Source organism: Daldinia vernicosa, assembly GCF_022497035.1.
Source record: "Daldinia vernicosa strain CBS 139.73 unplaced genomic scaffold F5Y00scaffold_22, whole genome shotgun sequence".
NCBI lineage: Eukaryota > Fungi > Ascomycota > Sordariomycetes > Xylariales > Hypoxylaceae > Daldinia > Daldinia vernicosa.
The window spans coordinates 73,018-95,051 of NW_025953938.1; the positions used below are offsets into that span (position 1 = coordinate 73,018).

Consider the following 22,034-nt stretch of genomic DNA (forward strand, 5'->3'; position numbering starts at 1 on the left):
GAATTCTCACTTATGCGAAATGGGAATAATAAGGGTCCAAGACTCCACAACGAACCAAAGCATTGGGCCAGACACCGTCTCTGCAGCTGATACACTGTATAGTGCACACTGTATGTTTCTTCGCTTGCGTTTGATCAATGACGGGACAGTGGGAGCCTGGAGAATTCATCTTCACGCCTTCAATCCCTAAGTATTTTCAAAGATTACCAAAATCTATACCTTTTCCAGTAAACTTCACGGCTCGTATTCTATTTTTATTGGCCATAATATATCCTTAGTCTTGCCTGAATCCTTTAATTATTGCGCAACGCTCAAAAGGGCGCGAAGATGCGATAGCTAGGTACCTAGCACCTAAGCACCAATATATAAAACGCCAACCGCCTCACAACCATCTACATGATTTTCTTCCTCGTCTCTATCTTATAACATCGCCCTTAATCAGCCACTTTATCCTTGCATAAGACTAATCAAGACGACTACATACGTAGCATCGCGGATTACCCGTTTGGAGTACATGAGAGCTTAGACGCATGTACGAAGTTGACCGGTTGTACTTTGAAGATAAGCCTGGTGTAACGAAATCCGCGGTCTTTCATTTAAGACGGATAGAGATTCGACGAGGAGTTGACGGACTTAATAGTCCCTTCATATATCCATCGAAGAATTAGACCAATTTGATTATTCAAGACTTGACATTTCACAATGGCGTCTAATAACGACGATGGGAATGACAGGAACGACACCGATTCCGTCTCTCCCGATTCTGCCAGTGAGACGACTCCGCTTCTAGTAGTATCGCCTGTTGCGACGATAAGCGGGAGCGATACGCTAGCCGGGGAGGACGGCGAGTCTTATAGACTTCTCGACAGGCCCGAGGACAAGCCACTACCTAGGCTTCAGATATTCCTGCTCTGTTATGCGCGCCTCGTCGAGCCTATCGCGTTCTTCTCCATCTTCCCGTACATCAACCAAATGGTACAAGAGAATGGCCACTGTAGGTTCCCATCATCATTCTCATATTCCTACTACACCATAAGGTAAATAGACAATAGGGTGAAGGCTAACATAACAATATAGTGAACGAAGAAGACGTAGGCTTCTACGGCGGACTTATCGAGTCCCTCTTCTCGCTCACACAGATGATCGTGATGATGTTCTGGGGGCGAGCAGCCGATCGTTGGGGCCGCAAGCCCGTGCTCGTATCTTCCTTGCTCGGCGTCTCTATTTCGGTCTCCCTGTTCGGGCTTGCGCGCTCTATCTGGCAGATGATTGCGTTACGGTGTCTAGCCGGTATCTTCGCCGGTACCGTTGTCACCATTCGCACCATGATCGCCGAGCACAGCACTCCGCACACCCAAGCGCGCGCCTTTAGCTGGTTTGCCTTCACTAGCAATATCGGCATCTTCCTCGGTCCTCTCATCGGCGGCGCGCTCGCGGACCCTGCGCATCAGTACCCCTGGGCGTTTAGCGGCGTGCCATTTTTCGAGGAATATCCCTATGCGCTATCATCTATTGTCGTGGGGTGTATCGGCTTGACGGCTGTATTTACCAGCGCGCTTTTCATCGAAGAGACATTGGATCGGAGCAAGATCCCGAATGCAGACTCTAGCGATGGCGAAGCAGGCGCAGCGCCCAAACCGGAATCAACTTCTACACTACACCTCCTGAAAGCCCCGGGTGTTGGCATTGTGTTGTATAATTACGGACACGCGATGCTCCTCGGATTTGCATATACTGCAATCGTGCCCGTATTCTGGTATACGTCTGTAGAACACGGCGGCTTTAGTTTTACCCCTTTACAAATTTCTCTATGCATGGGTCTAACTGGTGTATCCCAAGCGTTATGGCTCCTCTTAGTATTCCCGCCGCTACAGCGCAGGTACGGAACCAACGGTGTTCTACGCGCCTGTGGTATCGCATACCCGTTATTTATCGGTGCTATGCCGTTCTTAAACCTCATTCTATATCAAGGAACTCCCGCCTCCAACACTGCGTTCTGGATCATAGTCCCTATCATGCTAGCGCTCGGTCCGGGTGTCAGTATGGCCTTCACGGGGGTCCAACTTGCGCTAAATGACGTGTCGCCATCTCCAGTAACTCTAGGCACGCTCAATGCCTTGGCGCTGACCATCACGAGTGGCCTTCGCGCTTTTTCCCCTTTGCTCTTTACTAGTCTGTTTGCTATCAGCGCCAAGTACGAACTTGTCTGGGGTTATCTCGTATGGTTGATCTTAACTATCATTGCTGCTGCTTTTACTGTCTCGACGAGGTTCTTGCCGGCAGCTAGCGAGAAGGATTACGACCGCGAGGTGCTATTGGGGCGAGATGTAGACGACGATGATTAAGATCAAATTACCCGATAATGAGGGGGCGTCGAAATATGCAGGTTAGCGTTTGTTCACTTTGATTGACATAAAAGTCGGGATATAGGGTAGTTCGGTAAAATTGAAAACATCAAGAACTACCAATCAAGGGTAGTGACTAGGTACTCAGAGCCGATTGTTATTTAGATTTACGTCGTTGGCGAATTAGAATATAGACGCCTGATGACAATGTATGCTGCTAGAACTGAAGCCCCATAGAGCTGTTATATTCATGAGATGTATTCATACAACGCGTTTCGTAATAATCGTATAATTAAATCCGGAACGCCACCCAATGCAATTGCGCTTCTGATGCATCCCTCTATTTTATATAACCACTTAATCCCTATTCCGATTGCTGAGCCATCTTCTTACGATGAACTCCCGGACTCTATACCGTTTCAAGACCTCCGCCGTCCCTAGTCCTTCTTCAAACGGAGGTGGTATATCTACATATGCAAGAACCAAGGTCTTCAAAGCTGTAGCCTGGACACGATTGATGGTATGAAGCCAGTGCCAAGACCTCCGAGGAGGCTGACGGCCCTGGGTCCTCCACCAAGGATCGGTGTACGCTGGTAAAACGATGACAGCAAACTCGGCATGAGAGAATACCGGACCACGATTATATAACATCCAATCAACACCAAATTTGATACCAGGCCGCGTCACCCAACCTAAAGAACGAAAATGGTGGTACACTGCGTAATGAATAAGAAAGGGATCATCCGGTCGAAGATCTATCGTCCTCGGAGGTATGTACGAGACCTGGCGACAAAGCGCGAACAGATCTGGAGCCGTGATGGGTTTACCGGTCTCTGGGTCTAGGATACTCAAAGCCCCCAGAGCAAAGACGAGATAGAAAGCCTCTTCCGGACATAATTGGAGGTGCTCCTTATCTACAAGTTCAAGCTCTGACTCAGAACTGGTCTTGACAGTCGTCTCACTTTCAAGGGCAGGCTGTGATAGACCCAAGTCTGTCGGCCGAGCTGATGGGGAAACCCCGTTTGATATACCGCCGTTAGGCGTGTTCCCATTTGGCAAGGCGCCATGATGGGGGCTCGGTGGATCAAACAGCTGAAAAGTTGTCGACTCCACCTTGGGCGAAAATCGCACCGACTTGCGTCTTTTAGGGGGGTTAGTTGGAGTGTGCGGCCGTGAAGAGTAACCATTTATCCCGGATGAAGCCGCTGCTGCTTCCTTCCCGGCCGTGCTTGTCCTATCGGCGTCTTTCGTTGTGGCGGTATCTAATGATGACGAGACGCTAGTTGCGGCTCCATTTGCAGTCTCAACGACGCTTCGAGTACCATTCGTGACGGGAACCCGCGCCAAACTTTCGCTTGCCGAACCGTTAGGGTATATGGGTTTCACATCACGATGCGAGTTTGGAAGAGCTAACAACTCGGCGGGTCCAACTGGAGCTACCCATGCTTCCAGCTGTCTGGTCCGTTCGATTGCTTCTTGCTCTTTCCTAGCACGATCCCACTTCATCAACTTGCGCTCTTCTCGCCTCTGAGCGGTTACGGCTTCAGCAACACGGCCATCATGTTCACCTCTCCGAGCCTGTTCTCGCTTAAGCCAATTCGGCTCGCTCCTACTATAATTGCCTTTACCGAAGAACCCCTGTTCCCACAATGCTCGTATCGACTTGGGGTCCTTGATATGGACTGATCGAGTCTCTGCGGACCAGACGCCTTGATGAATTATAGCAGGCTCAGTTGGTGGTGGGGACACAAGTTGGCTCACCCACGCATATACCACGTGGAAAAGAGACAGCGGATTACTTGGATAGAAGGTTGGCAACGGAAAAGTACGGATAGGCGCAGGGAGCGCATAAATCTGATGAAGTGGGGGTCCTTTTGGGACAGTAGAACGAGGCTTAGGCTTCACTTGGGGAGATGGGACCGAATTCACAGAAGTGGAAGAGGTATCATCATGTAGGTTCGGGGTGATGGACACGGTACTGAGTGTGTCTGCCATGGTTATTGCTCATCATGTCGACCTACTTTGATAGCTGTCAGCCGAATGTCATTATACATCGCAGCTTTCAAGTTTCGAGTTTGCATTACGAAGAGGCAAGGTTGAAACGTGCAAAGGCAGATAAAAAATAAATTCAAATAAATAAATAACATGATATGATCGCTCAGATACCGTTGTAGTCTATATTGGGACACTCATCGAGACTTTTTGAAGGTCTCTAAGCACCGAATAAAAAGGTTGTCATCACCGCGATAAAATATAACAAAGGAAATTCTTCTACTTTCAGGATCGAAGCCTATACGATCCCAATTGCGCTGATAGAAGTTTCGAAGCTACTTACATGATTGATTAATGTCTACCTCTACCTTTGATAGAGTAGGCCATTCATCACTCGTCAAGCTATCCTGACCGAGCTGTGTGTTCTTGTGGATGAGGTAAAACGAGTCAACCTTTTTGTAAATTTTACAAAATTGTGAGTTGAAGGTTGCAAGATTTGTTAGCGGGATGCGCAAACAATAAAAATGATCAAAAGGTCGATCTAGTCTATCCAATTGGATTGTCGGGCCGGTATTATCCGCGGATCCGCTAGTCCGTTGAACGTTTAGCACGTGTAGTTGAGGTACATATGTACAGTGCCTACGCATATCCACTGTATTGTACAGTACATTGTGCCCGACAGATTGGATTAGGTGCCGTACCTGGATTAGATAGAGCTCATTAGATATGGTCCGTGCCTTCCCGGCTTTGGAGTGCAAGGCTGCAAAAGCGAAGCGACGATCCCCTGCGGCTGTCATCGCCTCTGCGCCTTTGATCACCTACAATTTTAGTTTAAATTTTTTTTCTTATTAGCGGGACCTCAGGCTCTTAGAGGATCCATCAACAATGCCGGATGGACCGGACCGCATTCATATTCCCTGAGTCGTAAAACGATACCATTACCATTAAGGATTCGATATCTGATCGTCATTGGCCCCAGTATGGATGGAATGCTCTATATTAATTCCTTCTCCTTGCGTCCCGCTAGATCTGGTTGATATTGTCCTAGAACGTCCACCTTGAACATTCAGTCTTTTGATGTTTTTGTTTTTTGTTTTTGTTTTTTTTTTTTAATCATCTAATTATTACACGACTCTCTCTTCTTCATCCTGATATGTTCCAATGCCCTCATACATTGTTCAGGCGTTAGGTAGCGTCGGTATCATATGGGGCTTTGTTGTCGTTTCAGTTCAAAGTATTGGTCTCTATAAAATGTAAGAATTCCTATACGTTCTCTACCCATTCTCCTAATTTATTAACATATGTTTCTAACTCTGGTTCCAAACAGCTTCCGCTACTACTCGTCAGTCCCCGCCGCCCCGGTGTCTCCATACCTACCGAAAGATGAGGTGCCGCACGTAACTATCATCCGGCCTGCCAAGGGTCTAGAACCCGGCTTGTACGAATGTCTCGCCTCCGTATTCCACCTGTCCTATCCGAAAGACAAGTTGACCATCTACTTCTGCGTTTCGTCCAAGGAAGATGCCGCATACCCCGTCATCCGTAAGCTCCTCGATAATTACCCCGATTTCGATGCCAAGGTTTTCGTCGAAACTGAAGACCCTTTTCTCCACGGTGATGGCGGCCACGTCGACAATGTTGGTCCGAACCCCAAGATTCGCAATTTGAGTAGGGCTTATAGGGAAGCGAAAGGGGATATAATATGGCCTCTCGACAGCAACGTGTGGATAGCAAGGGATGTAGCTGGTCGTATGGTCGACAAGCTCTGCGGATACCAACCAAACGGCAAGCGAGCGAAACCTTTCAAATTCGTCCACCAACTACCTTTAGTAGTAGATACCGTTACCTCAATGAGCTCTTCAAACTCCGAAGGCCAGACCTTGCTGTCCGGATCTTCAGTGACTGGCGGCTCCGATGCGCAGTCCAGCGTCGACGTGCCGTCCTCCGTTTTGTCTAGGTCCTGGGCTCACGGAGGCGGAAGATTGGAGGAGATGTTTATGGCTACGACTCACGCCAAGTTCTATGGCGCTATTAATACCGTTGGTATTGCGCCCTGCATCGTCGGGAAGAGTAACATGTTCCGCAAGTCGCATCTCGATCAGGTCACAGATCCAGCCCAAAACCCGATCCTGACGGGCAGAGCCGCAACTCTGCCCAAGGGTCTAGATCATTTCTCTCTATTTATGTGCGAGGATCATGTCATCGGCGATCTTCTATGGCGTTCCAACCTGCCCGGCTTCGCCAACCATGGCCTTGTTTGGGGCGACCTCGCGATCCAGCCTATGGCGGGAATGTCGGTGCCCGCTTACGTCTCACGCAGGGTGAGATGGTTGCGTGCTAGAAAATGGACCGTGTTATCAGCTACTCTAGTCGAGCACGGCGTCGAGAGCCTCGTGTGCTGCTTCTACGTGTCCTTCGGTCTCACTAGCCTCCCTTGGTTTCACCAGACTCTTGGCATCCCACAAACTTGGAAGGCTCTGTGGCAGCTCTGGCTCGCTGGCGTCGCGCTGTGGATGGTTGTAGACCGGATCGTATTCAGAAAGTTGCATGCAGGACACAGCATACACGTGGACGAACAGACGCCATTATTTGCCCGGGGCACGAGCCGCGGCGGAGCTGAAAAGCGCCGATTCGGCGAGTGGTTCCTGGCTTGGTTAGGGCGGGAGGTAATGGCCCTACCCATCTGGACGTGGGCCGTCTTCCTCGGTGCCACGGTGAATTGGAGGGGCAAGCAATTTCGGGTCCGATCAGATATGACGGTCGTTTCGATAGACTCGGAGCCTGAAGAGCGGGCTTCGGCGCAGAATGGGTATAGCGCCGATGGCATGTCGCGAGCAAGAGGGAAGAAAGATTAGACCTAAGATACCCCAGCATTTATTCACGCCTAATATATAATTCATTACGTCAACCGCGTCGCTGGGTCGAATTGGCATCTTGACAGGTATTTATATCGTTTTTCCTAATTAGACCTTTTCGGCGTAGCCGATCTAGCCCAAAGACAGCCTTACAGAAACCTCAAGGTATACTCGGTTCACACCTAGGACTACTTGATATGCCGGAATGCTCTCCTATGCGTTCTAGATAATTCTCATATCCCGGAACCGCGGACCGTAGATTAGGATTACCCTATCTTGCAAATTTTGCACGTAACATACCTTTGACACCTCAGGTAATTTTAGCCATTTCACGAAGTCAGCTTCACAATGAAGAATCCTCATTCACCAACCAAACGCTCGGATGCGGAAGCCTCACTCGACAAAAGAAGCTTAAATTAAATTTAATATTTTTTTTATTGAGACCTCGAAATAAAACCAACTTCCCCATCTGTTTGGTATATCCATCTCGTCCGCAGTAGCGGCCCATCTACCTAGGTATATAAATAAAATATGGCGGCAGAGTATCAGTTAGCAGTAATAATATCAGTAAAAGTAAATAGGACCTGGGTATAGATTGCCCGTTTGCAACATCGTCTTCATCCTATCCCATCCGACGACACGGGTCGAAAATCGACTTGAGTAATGCAATGCTTACACGAATATAAAAATAGTAGTACTGGTACAGCCTGCCGATTTTCCAATTCGAACGAGGACCATGACAATATTTCCGAGCCAGCTAAATGGGTATAAAGTAAGTGATGTATGTATGTCATGTCATGTCATGTCATGTTCCCAGTTCCAGCAGTTTCCATTCCGTCACGTCCTATTCTTTTTGACCCTCGTATCCCTAAGCCCAACGTTATATGATTTAGAGGCCAGACAGACAATGGTTGGGTATCGATTTTGTAACATTGAACAGGCAAGAAAAAGCCACGCCGAGGATGCAGGTAAGGAAAAAAAAAATGAAAGTCGTGGATTATCCAACTGACGGAAGGAAATAGTGTGTTGAACATGTGGATCTGTATCTCGCTCTCGGTAGCATAGGCCGTCATCAATGTGTTCGACGAATAACTCCGTGAGGGACAAACAGATAGAAAACGTAAGACAGGTAAGTTGCAGCAGCAAACGTCAGCGTAGCAATCATTCAGAGCCCCATCATCTCATTCTGGCCGAGGAACGTTCTGGCCAACTCGTCTCCGCCACGTTCGGCTTCCTTCATCCAGTGGATGGCGACGCACATTAGAGTCGGATCGCTCCTAACGTCACCGTCCATAGTCGTGTCCTGCATTCCTGAAGAGGACGGGCCAGCCGTACCTAGATTGCTTCGGCTCCGATCAGCCGAATGGCGGGCGCTGCTCCCGGGTCGCGCACCGAACTTCTCCATGACGGCTTGCTTAAATACGTCTCGCGGCTTCGACAAAGGCAACGTACTCCTCTCGACAAGCTCCGGGTTACTAAGGTTAAAAAGGCCCAGCTCCCTCTGCGCCGTGGCATTGCCCTCCTTGGCCGCGATCGTCCACATCTTCGCCGCGTCGCGAAGAGAGTGGATCGGCGGCTGGCGCATCATCTCTGGCGCATCGTCGCCACCGCCGGGACGCTTCCTCGACGGCGTGTAATAATTCAGGATCTCATCCGCAACCTCGACCATCGTCGTAATGGTGTCTTGCTTGAGCGAGAGCGCCACTACTACGATATCCCAGAAGGCCTTGTTTCGATCCGTGTCTAACGTGGATGGGGATACAAAAGAATTAATGAATTGTAGATCGCGGAACAGCGTCTTGGGCCGTATACCCGCGTCTTTGAATAGAGACCGAAGTACTCGTGCGATAGCGTCAGTGTTAGTTGCTTCCTTCACAGAGACGATAGAGCGAGCGTCGGAATTCTTGGTAGAACGAGGCTGGATAGGGAACATGTGCGACTGGAACGGTTGGGAACGCCGTTCTCTAGTATTATCGCCGCCCGTTTCGTTCGCGTCCGACTTCCCCGGGACGCTGCTATCATCATCGACGGACGCGGACTGGTGTCTCGTAGTCCATCGAGACCTGCGCGAACCGTTGGACAGGGAAGCAGATATAAGGCGCTCCAACTCGAGGAGAGCATTAAGCTTGGTGTATGGATTTGGGTGGACGGCGAACATTCCTAGCAGTCTCTGGTAGGCTTTCGTATAAGGGAATTCCTGAGTTTCTTTCTTCTTCGAGGACCTCGCGCGAGCTGAAACCGTATCGCTCGTGGCAGAGCTATCGTTGCTCCGCCCCGAAGCACTTTCGGGCCTATCCGAGCCCAGGTCGGCCCTCGATGCCTCTCCTGCCTGCCGAAGGTTACCGAAACTCTTCCTCTTCTCTATCACTCTCTGCTTAGCGGAACTCTTGCTAGCGCGGTCCCTCTTTACCGAGGGCCTCCGTGCTCTTCGCTCCTCGGCATCTCTGCGGTCGATACATTCTTGTCCCAAATTGCCAAACCAACCATCAGTCTCGGAACCGGACGCGAACACGAGGTTACCGAGCTCGGAAAGTAGCAGACTAGTTAAGGTCTGGCGAAGATCTGCTAGAAAACGTTGTTTGCCTTCTGAAAGGCGGCGGAAATGAACAGTTTCGTTCGATGATACGGATGCACCGGACCGCGAAGCCGAATGATGAGACGGCAGCGGTTGGTGATTCGGTTGAGAAAACGTGCTGGAAAGGTTTGTGACGCTTGTCGTTGGCGACTGCGCACGTGAGGTTGCCGAGCTAACGGTGGACATGGTGGATTGGAAAGGAGACCAGTATGTGGATGTCGAATCGATTGCATGGATAGGAGATGACGCTCCAAAATAGTCATGCGAATCGAAGGTATCAGACATCGCAGTGCTGGCTCTAGAGAAGCTATATCTATGGTGGGAATCGATGGAGACCTGGCTTGTGTTGTATGCGGACATACCTCTGAGATCCCTAGCCATGGAAGCGGGACGGCGTGTGGGGGATGCGTATCGCCTTTCGTGGTCGCTGCTAATGACACTGGCGGCGTCGTCACCCCACATGCTTTCTTTATCCCGGCCTATACGAGGACCTTCGAACGCTTTGCGATCACGAGAGTACAATTCGCTGGACCAAAGCACTGGGCCATCCACAATATTCTCGCCGACCAGCTTTGATACGCAGCTGTCGACTTCGCAGCAGAACCGGTGTATACGCTCCTCCCCCTGGCACATATTCTGAATGCCGAGCTGTTCTAACCACTTGTTGGTTATTTCGGCTTGAGCATCGCTCAGCTTATTCGGACCTCCCTGCTCCTCGCCAGCTGCTAATATATCCAGCATCTGCGATTCGTTCCGATATATATAAGCGGCAGCGGGTCCTCGGGCCAGCTGGGCTCGGTTGCGTTGAAAGGAACCCCATTTCCGCGGCACGCCCATTATCTTTAGCGCGCTGCAGATGTTGCGGGTTTGCTCGTAAGGAGCCGAGTTATGAACGTCCGTCACATACCACATCTTGTCCCGAAGCGCCTTTAGGCGTTTCATCATAGTCTCGATCAGACCTTCGTGGCGTTCTTGGCTCTGCTTCAGCCATACTAACCAGGCATCATACTCTTCGATGGCTGAGGCAGAGCGGCGGATCGAGTCGCGAGGACCTCGAGAAAATATGTTGAGGAGAGTGGCAAACCCATTCTTACGTAGGGAGGGGGATGATAGAGCATTCAACTGCTGGAGGGTCTTCCAGTATAGATGCGCAGACACAAAGTCGGATTGGATACGCGATTGGGACGAGGCAGCAGAGAGCATGGTGATCAGCACAGACGAAGAACCGGCCTCACCCTCTGGCTCTTTATCTTCGGAAGCATGGGAAGACTCTTCGGCAGCCTGTTTCGCTTTCTGTTCTTCTTCGTACTTGCTACGGAAAGGGTTACGGCTGCCCATTGTGGTCCCTGGCGTTATAATTTTATTCTTGGACCGATACTTCTTAAGCCCCGAAGCTCGGTTACTAAATGTGGTCTTGGTGCCGTGATCTTCAAGACCTTGGGGGATTTCGAAATCCTCGACGAGTTTTAAGACAGAGTCTCGCAGTTGGTGGTAGTCTTTATCAAGCTCGGGCTTCTCGTCCGGCTCGTCGTCCTCCGTATCGCTGGTAGTAGAAGAATTCTCCTCTTCTGCCTCGTCGTCAGGATCGTACGTCATCTGTAAAGAAAGACTATTCCCATCAGCGGAGATGAATACGACAGCCCAGCGCTCGGCGCACGGGTGGCACGAGCCCGAAGTGGCCTCCGGGCCTAGAATCTGGGCCATCTCATGCATTGCTAGCCGAAGACGATACCCATCTTCTTCGTAATTATTAGCATGTTTCTGCCTCGCCCCATCGGACATAGGCGGCGAACGTCTCTGGGGAGTACCGGCTACCTGCTCTTCGAGTAGAGGATCACCCGAAGTGGTTCCATCACTAAAAACGGACGAAGCACTCATACTGAGGACGGAGGCTGTTTCAAAGTTACTCCTAGACGTGCCGATGGATATCGGCTGCGAGATGGCAGAGAAGCCCGATATCGACGGCGCACCAGACCGGATGCTGCTCGAATGAGCAGATTGCGGTCTACGCTCCGGAAATAGCGCATTGGAAAGCGTGACAAGGTCAGCGGGACTAATTACCAAATAAGGATGGACCTCAGCGGTCTCCCGCAAGGAAGTAATAGACCTAGCGGGGAGCAATCTACCAGTCCTCCTCCCCGACGGTTTGAAACGAGCCAGAATATTTTCAACGTGGCCTTTAATCTTCAGAGGTGTCGATACGGGCTTCTGGGCGCTATTGTTGGCGAGCATCTCCACGACGTAATGCTGGGCAAGCGTGGCAACCTGCTTGAGGATCTTCTGGCGGCCGTATTCGGTAATATGATACTCAGTCATCATTCCGTAACTCTCTGGGTGGATGACAACGGCAAGCAGCCAACTAGAAAAGAGCCATTTGTATACAAACCATCTACGTGTGGTATCAACAAGGCCACGCGTACTATCCTTCATTTCCAGCCGGCGAAGGATCTCATTTCCAAGTTCGATGACACCTTCCGGAATGCCGGTTGCATCTTCGTCATCAATAATAGCAAAAAGATCGTTAACGGCACGATCGTAGAACTCCTCAGCAGCAATGCTATCCTTGGTAGTCCAATCCGAGAGGTTAAACCTCGTCCCGTTCTGGTCCTCCGCTCGGTCGAGCAGGAATGCACCATCCTCGAGTATCTTCATTAGATACCATTCCATATTGGCTCGTCCAGACCAATCACGCATGGCAGACCAAGCATTGAGTATCGAGATCAGGACCGGCTCGCTGGTTGATCTGGTGGAGATCAGGCGAGCAAAGGCGGTAGCCCAAATTCCCGTCCTCCGTTTGTCCTCGGCGCTGTCTGGGCCGGCCGAGTTAGCGAAGCACGTATAAATAAGACCAGATAGGGGATCGTGGCGCTGGAACGAAAGAAGCCGCTCAACGGCGTTGGGAGTTTGTCCCGTCTGTCTACTGGGGCCGCTAGAATGGCCACGCCCGCCGGCAGAACGGCCGTGATAAGGCAAGACGGATTCTATCGGCTCCAATCCCTGATGAAAAGTAGTTAGAGCTTGGAGCTCTGTGGCATTCAAGGCACACAGCCGAGTAGCTAAGTAATCCGGATTTGTCCGGATCTGAGTAAGAAAGTTTAAGAAGGCTTCTCTGGCAGAAGCAGAGATATCATTAAAAAAGGGGGCGACGGAGCTACCAGGACCAATGCTCCCCGCCGTGCTAGGCGGTGGCACGAGCGTCTCGACAGACGCTACTCCGGACGATTGCAACGACTCCATATCAGGTTCCAAAAGAGCATAACGACGGGTGGCATCGCAGCTATTCCGAACGTCATGGATGGCACCATACAAGTTAGCAAACGCCCTCTTGTCATCGTTCCGGAAGCTATCCGCTAGGTTGCGCAACGAGGTCTCTCCGCACCGGGTCAGGCGCGCCGAGAGGGCAGTGGAAATCAGGCTTCTTTGAAGACGAATACGAGTGTTGGCGCACTTGCGCTCCTGGTATTTGGAGAGCCGGACCAGATGGGCGAGCTCTCCGAGGGTAGTAGTGCCTTCATTTTCGACGGTCAGATGGGGGTTCGTATATAGGGAGACGTCAGCTAGGAGAGTCCGCGGGAAGGGTCCCGAGTCTTCTTGGTCTTTCAAGATGGGCTGTAGCGGGCTAGACGGGGCGGGCGGGCTAGAAGCCGGGGACGGGGACGGAGGCGGCTTTGGTGGGCCTACGACTTGGTCTATCACCGGCTTCTTGGGCGCACTCGCGCCGGTACCGGGATTGGCGCTGGACTGCTGCTTCGAAGTCGCATCGCGAGGCGTCTCGTCGGTACCAACTTTACGAACAGACCCTGACGATTCTCGCCGGCGGTGCCCACTTCCGGGTCGACCGGGGCTTCGCGATCGGAATCGCCGCGGGCGCGAAACTTCGGCTCTCGTTTCGGGTGAAGGAGTCGGGGACCGCGATGGCGGACTAGTGGCGGAAGGGGACGCGGCTGTATGAGGGCAAGGCTATAAGTCAGCAACCTGTTACGAAGAATTGGATAGGTTCGACCTCTCGACACTTCTGGAAGTGCTCTCCTCTCTCCTAATTCGACTCACGTGGGGAAGAATGTATGCAAACGGGCGACGACAGGGATCGCTGCATGGAAATCATAGTGGGCGCATGCGATGATATTCGCGAGCGCACCTTCACCCCAGCACAACCAACAGCACCTCTTGAACAGAGAGCTGCTAGGTAGCCACGGTGGATGCGATTGCTCGATCGTTCGTCGACTTGGTATAGGTCCTTTCAGGATATGTCATCTAGACATGAAGCGGGATACTTGCGACCTAGCTTCGACAGAAGTAGAATGGCGCCTGCGTGTGCCTGTGCGTGCGCGGGTAGTTTAGGGTAGATCAGGAAAGATAAGGATAGGTAAGGTAGGGTAGAGGTCAGGTTTAGGTAGGGCGGAGTTGGGCTTCAAATAGTAAGAGAATATAATTAGAATATTGGTAGAGCTTCGGAGGGGGGCAACTGAGGGACTGATGGACTGATGAGGGACTATCGATAGCAAGTCAGATCCGAGTCGCGGTCGGTTGGTCGATCGCAGATCAATACAATGTCGGAAAACTAATCGGAATTATTGGGCAGCGCGAGCGTGAGCTGTATAAGCAGGAATATGCTCTTCTTTCTAACCCTCTTTTCGGTAGATATTGGGTAAATAATAATGACCTCAGCTGGCGCCAACCGTCGAATCACAACATCAATCTTGATCAATACGTGAGTTGTTCCGTCTCGTTCGTCCGTTCGTTTGGTAATGGTTAAAAAGAAAAACGTTCGTTTGCGCCTCGTCGGCTCCGGCAACCCGGTATATAGTATATAATCGGTATTCGGTATATATAGGTTAAAGTATATAGGTATATCTGAGTATATAGGTATACGGCTTGTTCCCGCGGGATCGGGAGGGAATAGGAAGTAGATGAATGAAGAAAGTAACAATAGCAGCAGCAGCAGCAGCAGGGAATAAAAAAAGAAAATGCAGATAATAACAGCAGCAGCAAAGTGCAGTGCAGCAAGGCAAGTGCAGCTCAGTTGCAGAAGCCGCGCATAAGAGACAAGATGATGTGTCTTGCCGACTCGCCTTCATTCGACCATCTACCTTGGAAACCTTGTCCAGCTGTCGAAGCACTACCCAGTTACACAACAGAATTTAGTTGTCGCACTGTCGTTGGCCGACGTGGGGTAAATCGATGAGACCGCTTAGCACCGCTTAGACAACCGATTAAGACGGTCAGTAATGTTCTATATCCACATATTTACCGTATTAGGTACAGTTGTGACAAGTTAAATTATATTGCTGCAATATGTATTATTGTGTAATACCTCTACTATCGCGCCGTAGTGGGATTGAGAAAGTGGCTATTAGCTGGCATGAACTGACACTACCTGGCATTAAACTGACATAGCTGGCAGAAGTCGCGAGCTGTCAGTTGCCACAAGTAGGTTAGGAGGTAGGTACCTAACCTAACACGAACATGTACATAAATTCACGCGGGTACAACAGACAGGTACCTCCGCTATCGTGGCGTCTACCTCACACTAAAGCCTTCCCAGAGTTGAAAGTTCCCAGATTTTAGTGCAAGTGCCGCAAGTCCGTGCCAACCCTTCCGTGTATGTATGTATTAGGTACATTTTTACTTTGGATCTTACCGTACTTTAGGGCCGTCTAGGTCCGTCTCCACACGGAGCCACCCCCTAAGATTCTTCTTCTCTCATCTTAGCCTTCTAAATTCCCCTGCCTCACTTCCACCGCCAACCCCCCTCCCCCCCAGCTGCAGAAAACCTAGGCAGCTGGGCCACCCCGAAGGTTTGCTAAACAATCTGAATGGATCTAAATAGACCAACCACTTACACGCAGCTAAATCTCGTCCCTCATTTTTGGCGGGTGTGTACAACACACAAGGCGACCATGATGATGACGATGCCACAGCATATGCATACCCCGTCACGGAGACAAGGTCGAAAGCCTGTAACTGGCCAGCCCGGTAAGGCCCTGTCAATGCTGGCAATACGGAAATAGTCATCCTCCCTCTCTAACTGTTCTCCTGTTCGTCCTGGTTGTTTCTGGTGCGTCCTGGTAAATAACCATGAGGTCTCTTATCAAATCTTCCCCCTGGTCATACTATAACACAGCTCGAGTCCTTCTTTGCCCCGCGGCTACACACCGAAAATAGCTCGAACACAGTATGGCAAATATGACGAGGACAGTCTATCAATGTCTCCAATGTCTCTGTCTCGTCTACGTTTCTAAGAGATACATTTTCTGATTGTCCTTCCTCGGCTCTTCACATTTGACAGCAACGCGCAAACGGCGCAAAAAAGGGGGGCTGCAGCCAATCATCCAAACAGGCATTGGCAAGCAAAAAGCTAACCAAGGAAAATACCGGCACCTTTTGATAAGAGACGGGGAGAAGAGCGGAAGAGACCAGATACTCTCTCTTTTCTTTTCCTGTCAGGTATCAACGGCAGCATCGTTCAAACGAAGCACTCTTCGCGTTACGGGATGCAGGAATCCATCGTCATCTCACTCAGCCAAAAATCCAGAAATCCGCAAACTCTCCGACATTGCCTAGTGGCCCCGGCGGCCTTCTTAGTGGTAAAAGACGGCTCCCGGCTGGGCAGAGAAACGATGAGTTGGCCCTGCATACTGCGTCGCTAGGCTTCGCTTCTTCGCTTCTTTGCCTTCCATGCCTCTCATTTTTATTTTTATTTTCTTCTCATCTTACCTAAATCGTTACCCTGCCCTGGCGGTCCAAGGCTGCATCGCCCGAGACGGCGGTCAACGTTGCAGATCCCATCGTAGCCTTTTGGAATATTTCCCGCCGGCGGCTCGCTAATAAAAAATGAAACATATGTTGATAACCCTACTAACTCGCAATATCTTACAGCGGTCCCGCGAATGAGGCCTTGTATAGCCCTTGGACAAGCCTTTGAGCAACCCTTGGAGACCTACAGCTCGTCCAATCCCAATCGTCCACGCGCGTGCCATGCAGACCGACTCCTGCCAACGCATCCAAGCATCCAATTGCCTCCTGGGTGTCCACATATTCCATTTAACGCGTCCACGACGCCCGCTCTTCCTGATTTCTATTTCTTTTTTTTCCCTTTTCTTCCTCGCCCCCGACCAATCGCCTCCGGTCTGTTTTCACAACCACCGGACGACGGTTGGCTAGCAATAGTAATAGTCCGTTTGCGGCCTATTCATGGTCTTTCAACCCATTGGACACCCGGCTGCAATGCATGATGACCAGCGGCTGATTAAAACTCGACATCGGGCAACCATGGACAGGGTTTCGGGCAGAGTCGTGTCCAAGATGTCTTGAGGTTTCCCAATGCGGCCCAACTAAATCCCACCCGCTTTCTTTTCTGGCTGGGAACCATGCGATGCTAATATGCTCAGCTATCCGATTCCTCCATTCAGCCTTGTACAGATCTCGTCGATGCACGTCAGTTACACCATCCCGGCGCCCAGTGGAGCCTCATACATAGTAAAAGAACGCGTTCGTCTGAACTTTAGATCCTTATTATAGGAGGTTTCATATGCATATACGTAACAGCCAACCGTTATTCGAGAAAGATGGTCTATACTGCCTAACTTGGTAATGGACTTCCTCGATCCATCTTATCCCATGGGTGGAGCATATTAGAACGTCGTTCGTAGTGTATAGACTTTTCTCGATAATCAAGAATTCCGAGGTCTAATCACGCCAATTAGGAGAGACGGTTTCAACCAGTCATACATGTGCCGCATTGCAGGTTTCTCTAGCTGGGCCGAGTAGGCATGTTCCGAAACAACTCCAACATATAAGTATGAAAGGAGAAGAAGCAACATTTCGGCAGGCTACAGAGTGGGACTACGCATAACAGAGAGCTCATCACTCACCTTTGAGTCAGCTTACAGATCGTTCCAGGGTTATAGATTCGGGAAGACCCACAGTCTATGAATAACACGAGCTTGCGAGCTTGACCGGCCAAGCGATTTTTGCGATCCACGGATGATGCTCACGATACACCGATACACCGATGCACCCTATATCCGAAGCAGGATTCAGACATCGTCACGGTGCATACTTCGATCTGCGCTCGCTTGCTGGCAGTCTAGGCTCTAGAAGACATCTTGGGCAGTCATCGAAAGTCTATACAGTTTAGTTAAGCAGCTATAGTAAAATAGAACCAGATAGAACTGAGCTTTCCAGTATGCCTACAACGTGGTCATATGCATACCCCGTACTATAGCCCCTGGCAGATACCCACATCGACCCTACGTATGTCATTTTGTACCCTTTATAGCTATAGAGCCCAACTAGACCTTCCCTAGCCCACGGTATCGTTGGCCTATGCGGACCAGTTTGTGAAACTGAGCTCCTCCGGAACATGTAGCCAGCCGCTGTCAGCGTGGAGCCGTGTCACGCCTAAGAGGAATGAAGTATAGTAGAGGTACTGACGATGAGTTCAGGCCAATTCTACATGTGTTGCGCATATATTCCTATACGTACCCCAGTTGGAACTGGCACTATGGAAGGCCTATCTACAATAGGTTATTAGTAATTCAAGAGTCACAGCCAGCATGCGCCGGGAGCTATGACACGTCGTACTATTGCATGTTGAAGACCGGCGTCCGTTCCGTCTATAACTCTAAGAGGATAAACGCGCGAAGGTAAGGACATAGCAACTACCCTATCAGAGAAGCTCTAATCAAGAACTCCCTCAACTCCAACAGGTGGGTATTCCTTCTCGTTAAACAGCCTCGAAAGACAGAACCTTGGAATCGTCCCAAAGGAAAGTTGCAAGTAGATCCACTAGAATCGGAGAGAAAGAGATCATCTGGATCTAGATGGTCGCCCTAGATAGTTAGTTGTCCGGATGTCCTCGCACAGCATTGTCCTAGCCACTGGGATCGCGTCGTGGCACTGCAGACATATACCACGTAATGTATCAACATATATACCCGACCATGGCTTACTACAACTTCGTTTTCGGTACGAGCACATTATCAGACGTATCATAAAGGTCCCAGTTATCCCGACTAAGAGGCAGCGCGGAGGCCAAGGGGCGCGTAAATGGGGTCTAGACATACATATGCGGCTGCATAGTCACCGAAACACTTCAGTGACAGGCGCATGCATTGACTCTGGAAATACGGATTATCACGTAACTTTGTAGTATGCACACGCCCATAGCGATGACAGCTATGGGCGTGTACTTAGCCGTCCATAGAATTACTCTGTCAAGACTATAGACTAATCTCCTCAATCAGAGTGTAAGGCTATAATGAGGCTTAATTTTGGGGCGACATCTGCTATAGACTTGGTCCCCTCGTATCTCCTGTGATGTTATCAATGGCTACGTATACTTAGTACAAGCAGCTTTACTCTATGTTTATTGATACTATGAATACGAATGTAGCCGTAGTAGATAGTACAGCTTTGTTTAAAGCTTCTTTGTGTCGTTATTTCTTATAGTTATGATCATCGTAGACTTTAGTATAGTTGCCTTATTGAGGCTATTGTATATATACATCACTCTCTACATAATTATCATAAAGAGCTAGACACTGTCCAATTACAAGAATATTCCATAGGCATGGCTTTTCTGATGTATACTCCTTCGCCTATCTTGATATCACCTTAGTTTGACTTTGCTTTAGTAGCTTTGAATTTAATATATCGAAACTTTTGCATCGCCTCGTGAAATTATCACTCATAGAAATGAGCTTAGCCAAGAAGCATACTTAGAGTCACATCTACGCAGTTGTTTGATAGCATTCGTATAGCCGAATCATTCACCATTCTTATTCGTTGCTTCTTAGCTTAAGACTATGGCATTGGACGAATGATGTGTCGCGCTCGAACTACACCACACCAGGCATTGGACGTAGGGTCATGTATAATATTAAGGCATTTTATAACTCACCCCGAATATTGTCCCAATACCATAACCTTACGGAGAGTTACCGTGGATAGAATCGTCGGCGATTATTCCGCATCACCGTCCCCGAAGGATCTCCATGTTTCCAGCCCCAGCATTACATTGAACAGCACATGACCTATGTGGCCTAGTAGCAATGTCTATCATCATTCGGCTTTTTCATTAACAGGGTCTAGATATCTACACGTTTTATCTATCTATTTGTTCTTGCCCGTGGGGATGGCGAATAGGACAATCTTCTTATCACCACTCTCGTCATACGCCTTGTCTACGCGATAGTATCCTCTTCGCTCTAGCTGGATAATATCGTCCTGCTTAAGCTTGGCGACACCTTCGTCGCAAAACGCGTCCTCCTTCGTCGCCGTCACGGGGTTTAGGAATTGTTCTAGATCGTCCTCTTCCTCGAGCTTGTCCTTCGTGATCAGGTAGTCAAATTCCCAGAGCTCCGCATCAATAAGCTTCTGCCCCTGCGTCGAGAGCCACGTAACCTTCTTTTCGGTAGTGCGAACATCTCCCTTGAGATGTAGCTCGCATGTAATACTAGTGATTGGATCACCGCTGGCGACAGCTCTGACAAAAGCATTGCCCCATTGCATTAGAGTTATCTCCTCGCCGTCCTTGAATGACTTGGCGTCTTCCTGGTCCAGTATCAATTCTTTGCTGAAAGCTACCTTCTTAGTTCCGACGGCGGGGTTCTTAGGGTGGAGTGGCTTTTCCTCGGTACGTGGCTCGGCAGGGGTTTCGTCTCCCATAATAGCGACCTTGACGTGGTCCTTCTTGAGAATGGCGGTGTGTCGTGGTGCAACCGGGTCAATCTCCTTTTTGTTCGTGGCCCAGAAGCTAGCCCAGTCCATGGACACGACATTCCTGGACGGACCCTGCTTCAGGATGAAATCGCGGAGCGCGGCGATGGTCATACCTCGTCTGCGAATACCCCGGATGGTCGGCATTCGTGGGTCGTCCCAGCCCCAGACTCGGCCGGTATCAACTAGCTTAGCAAGCTTGCGCTTGGACAAGAAAGTTCGGATGAAATTCATACGAGCAAAGTCCCACATGTACACCTGGCGTAGCTTCAGCGTGTCGAGGAACCATTGGAACTGAGGGTTTCGATCCGTGTACTCGGTGGACCTGAGGGCGTGCGTGACACCCTCCAAGCTGTCGACGACGGGGCATGCGAGATCGTAGGTGGGGTACATCTTCCACTTGGTACCTGTGCGGTGATGCGGGTCATTGGGATTGCACCTGTAGATGACCGGGTCGCGCATAGCCTTGTTCGGGTTGTCGACCGAGATCTTTGCGCGAATACAATTCTTGAGTCCTTCCTCGGTACCATTCTTCATCGCTTCGAAGATGGCCAAGTTCTCCTCAACAGTCCTGTCTCGTCGCTTAGAAGCAATACCTTTTCCTCGCTCTTCGCGCATGGTTTCTACGTCCGTATCATCGGCATAAGCATTCCCACTCTTTATGAGGGAGAGGCAGGTGTCGTAGAGGTGATCGAAGTAGTCCGAAGTATATGTGACCACATCAGGCTTAATTCCCATAAGAGCAAGATCCTCGATGATAGCATCCTGGTATTCCTCCTTTTCTTTACTCGGGTTCGTATCGTCTAGTCTCAGGCGAAGCTTGCCATCGTAAGCTTGATGCGCAAAGTAATCGCTAAGCAACGCGGCTTTGGCGTGTCCGATGTGAAGGTATCCCCTACATTCCTAATTAGAAATTTGCTGAGTAGATATATATATGCTATAAATAGGGAATACTAACGAAGGCTCGGGGAGGAATCGAGTGACGACTCCCTTGTCGGTATCCTGTAGTGCCAGGTTATAACTCGCGCCAGCTCGACTAGCAGCTTGGATTTTGGCCTTCCGTGCTGAGTCGGCAGCCTTGACTTCGGCTTGGAACTCGGGATGGACTTGTTCGATATAGGTAAACCATCGGTGAAGGTTTGGGTATGTCCCTTTGCGGACGAAAGATACGGCAACGCGATTGTTTTTAATGGCAAGCCAGATCTTAGTGTCTAGATCGCTTAGAGAATATCCGGCAAGGTAAGTTCTCAAGGTGAGATGCTTCTCAAGTCGAATAAGGTGAGGTTCGATAGACTTGAAGTCTCCTCCTAGGGAGGTTGATACGGCAACGAGCTCGTCTGCCTTCATTTTGACGGCTACTATATGAACTCGAAGCTATTTATGACCCTAAATTTTAGGTGTAAATTTGTAGGTTGCGTATAAGTGAGTCGACTCTGCCGTTTTGAGTCAACAAGCAGACGATAGATTATGGCGGGGTCACCCCACTGACGGCATCTCTTAAAAAGTTGGGTAGAGGGGTAATTGGTCGATTAGATAGGCTGATAG

General features: G+C 49.9%; 5 protein-coding genes across 5 annotated transcripts; 2 read left to right on the forward strand and 3 right to left on the reverse strand.

Annotated features, from left to right (window-relative positions):
• Nucleotides 1–118: 118 nt before the first annotated feature.
• On the forward strand, nt 119–2,524 carry F5Y00DRAFT_71990 (MFS general substrate transporter). Its single transcript, XM_048014059.1, has 2 exons — nt 119–994; nt 1,078–2,524. The coding sequence occupies exons 1-2, from the start codon at nt 703–705 to the stop codon at nt 2,343–2,345; spliced, it is 1,560 nt and encodes a 519-aa protein (XP_047864942.1). The 5' UTR covers nt 119–702; the 3' UTR covers nt 2,346–2,524.
• F5Y00DRAFT_71991 (uncharacterized protein) lies at nt 2,525–4,506 on the reverse strand. The gene has a single exon (XM_048014060.1). The coding sequence runs from the start codon at nt 4,338–4,340 to the stop codon at nt 2,703–2,705; it is 1,638 nt and encodes a 545-aa protein (XP_047864943.1). The 5' UTR covers nt 4,341–4,506; the 3' UTR covers nt 2,525–2,702.
• Nucleotides 4,507–5,126: 620 nt separating this feature from the next.
• On the forward strand, nt 5,127–7,395 carry F5Y00DRAFT_236376 (glycosyltransferase family 21 protein). Its single transcript, XM_048007692.1, has 2 exons — nt 5,127–5,590; nt 5,665–7,395. Exons 1-2 carry the CDS (start codon nt 5,499–5,501, stop codon nt 7,190–7,192), a joined length of 1,620 nt encoding a protein of 539 aa, XP_047864944.1. The 5' UTR covers nt 5,127–5,498; the 3' UTR covers nt 7,193–7,395.
• A 451-nt stretch (nt 7,396–7,846) lies between these two features.
• F5Y00DRAFT_269682 (uncharacterized protein) lies at nt 7,847–13,872 on the reverse strand (the record flags this gene model as incomplete). The annotated part of the gene is made up of 2 exons (XM_048012484.1): nt 7,847–13,711; nt 13,818–13,872. The coding sequence occupies 2 exons, from the start codon at nt 13,870–13,872 to the stop codon at nt 8,358–8,360; spliced, it is 5,409 nt and encodes a 1,802-aa protein (XP_047864945.1). The 3' UTR covers nt 7,847–8,357.
• A 5,949-nt stretch (nt 13,873–19,821) lies between these two features.
• F5Y00DRAFT_236380 (glutamyl-tRNA synthetase) lies at nt 19,822–21,965 on the reverse strand. Its single transcript, XM_048007693.1, has 2 exons — nt 21,448–21,965; nt 19,822–21,384 (listed from the first exon to the last, which is right to left on the reverse strand). The coding sequence occupies exons 1-2, from the start codon at nt 21,834–21,836 to the stop codon at nt 19,884–19,886; spliced, it is 1,890 nt and encodes a 629-aa protein (XP_047864946.1). The 5' UTR covers nt 21,837–21,965; the 3' UTR covers nt 19,822–19,883.
• Nucleotides 21,966–22,034: the final 69 nt, after the last annotated feature.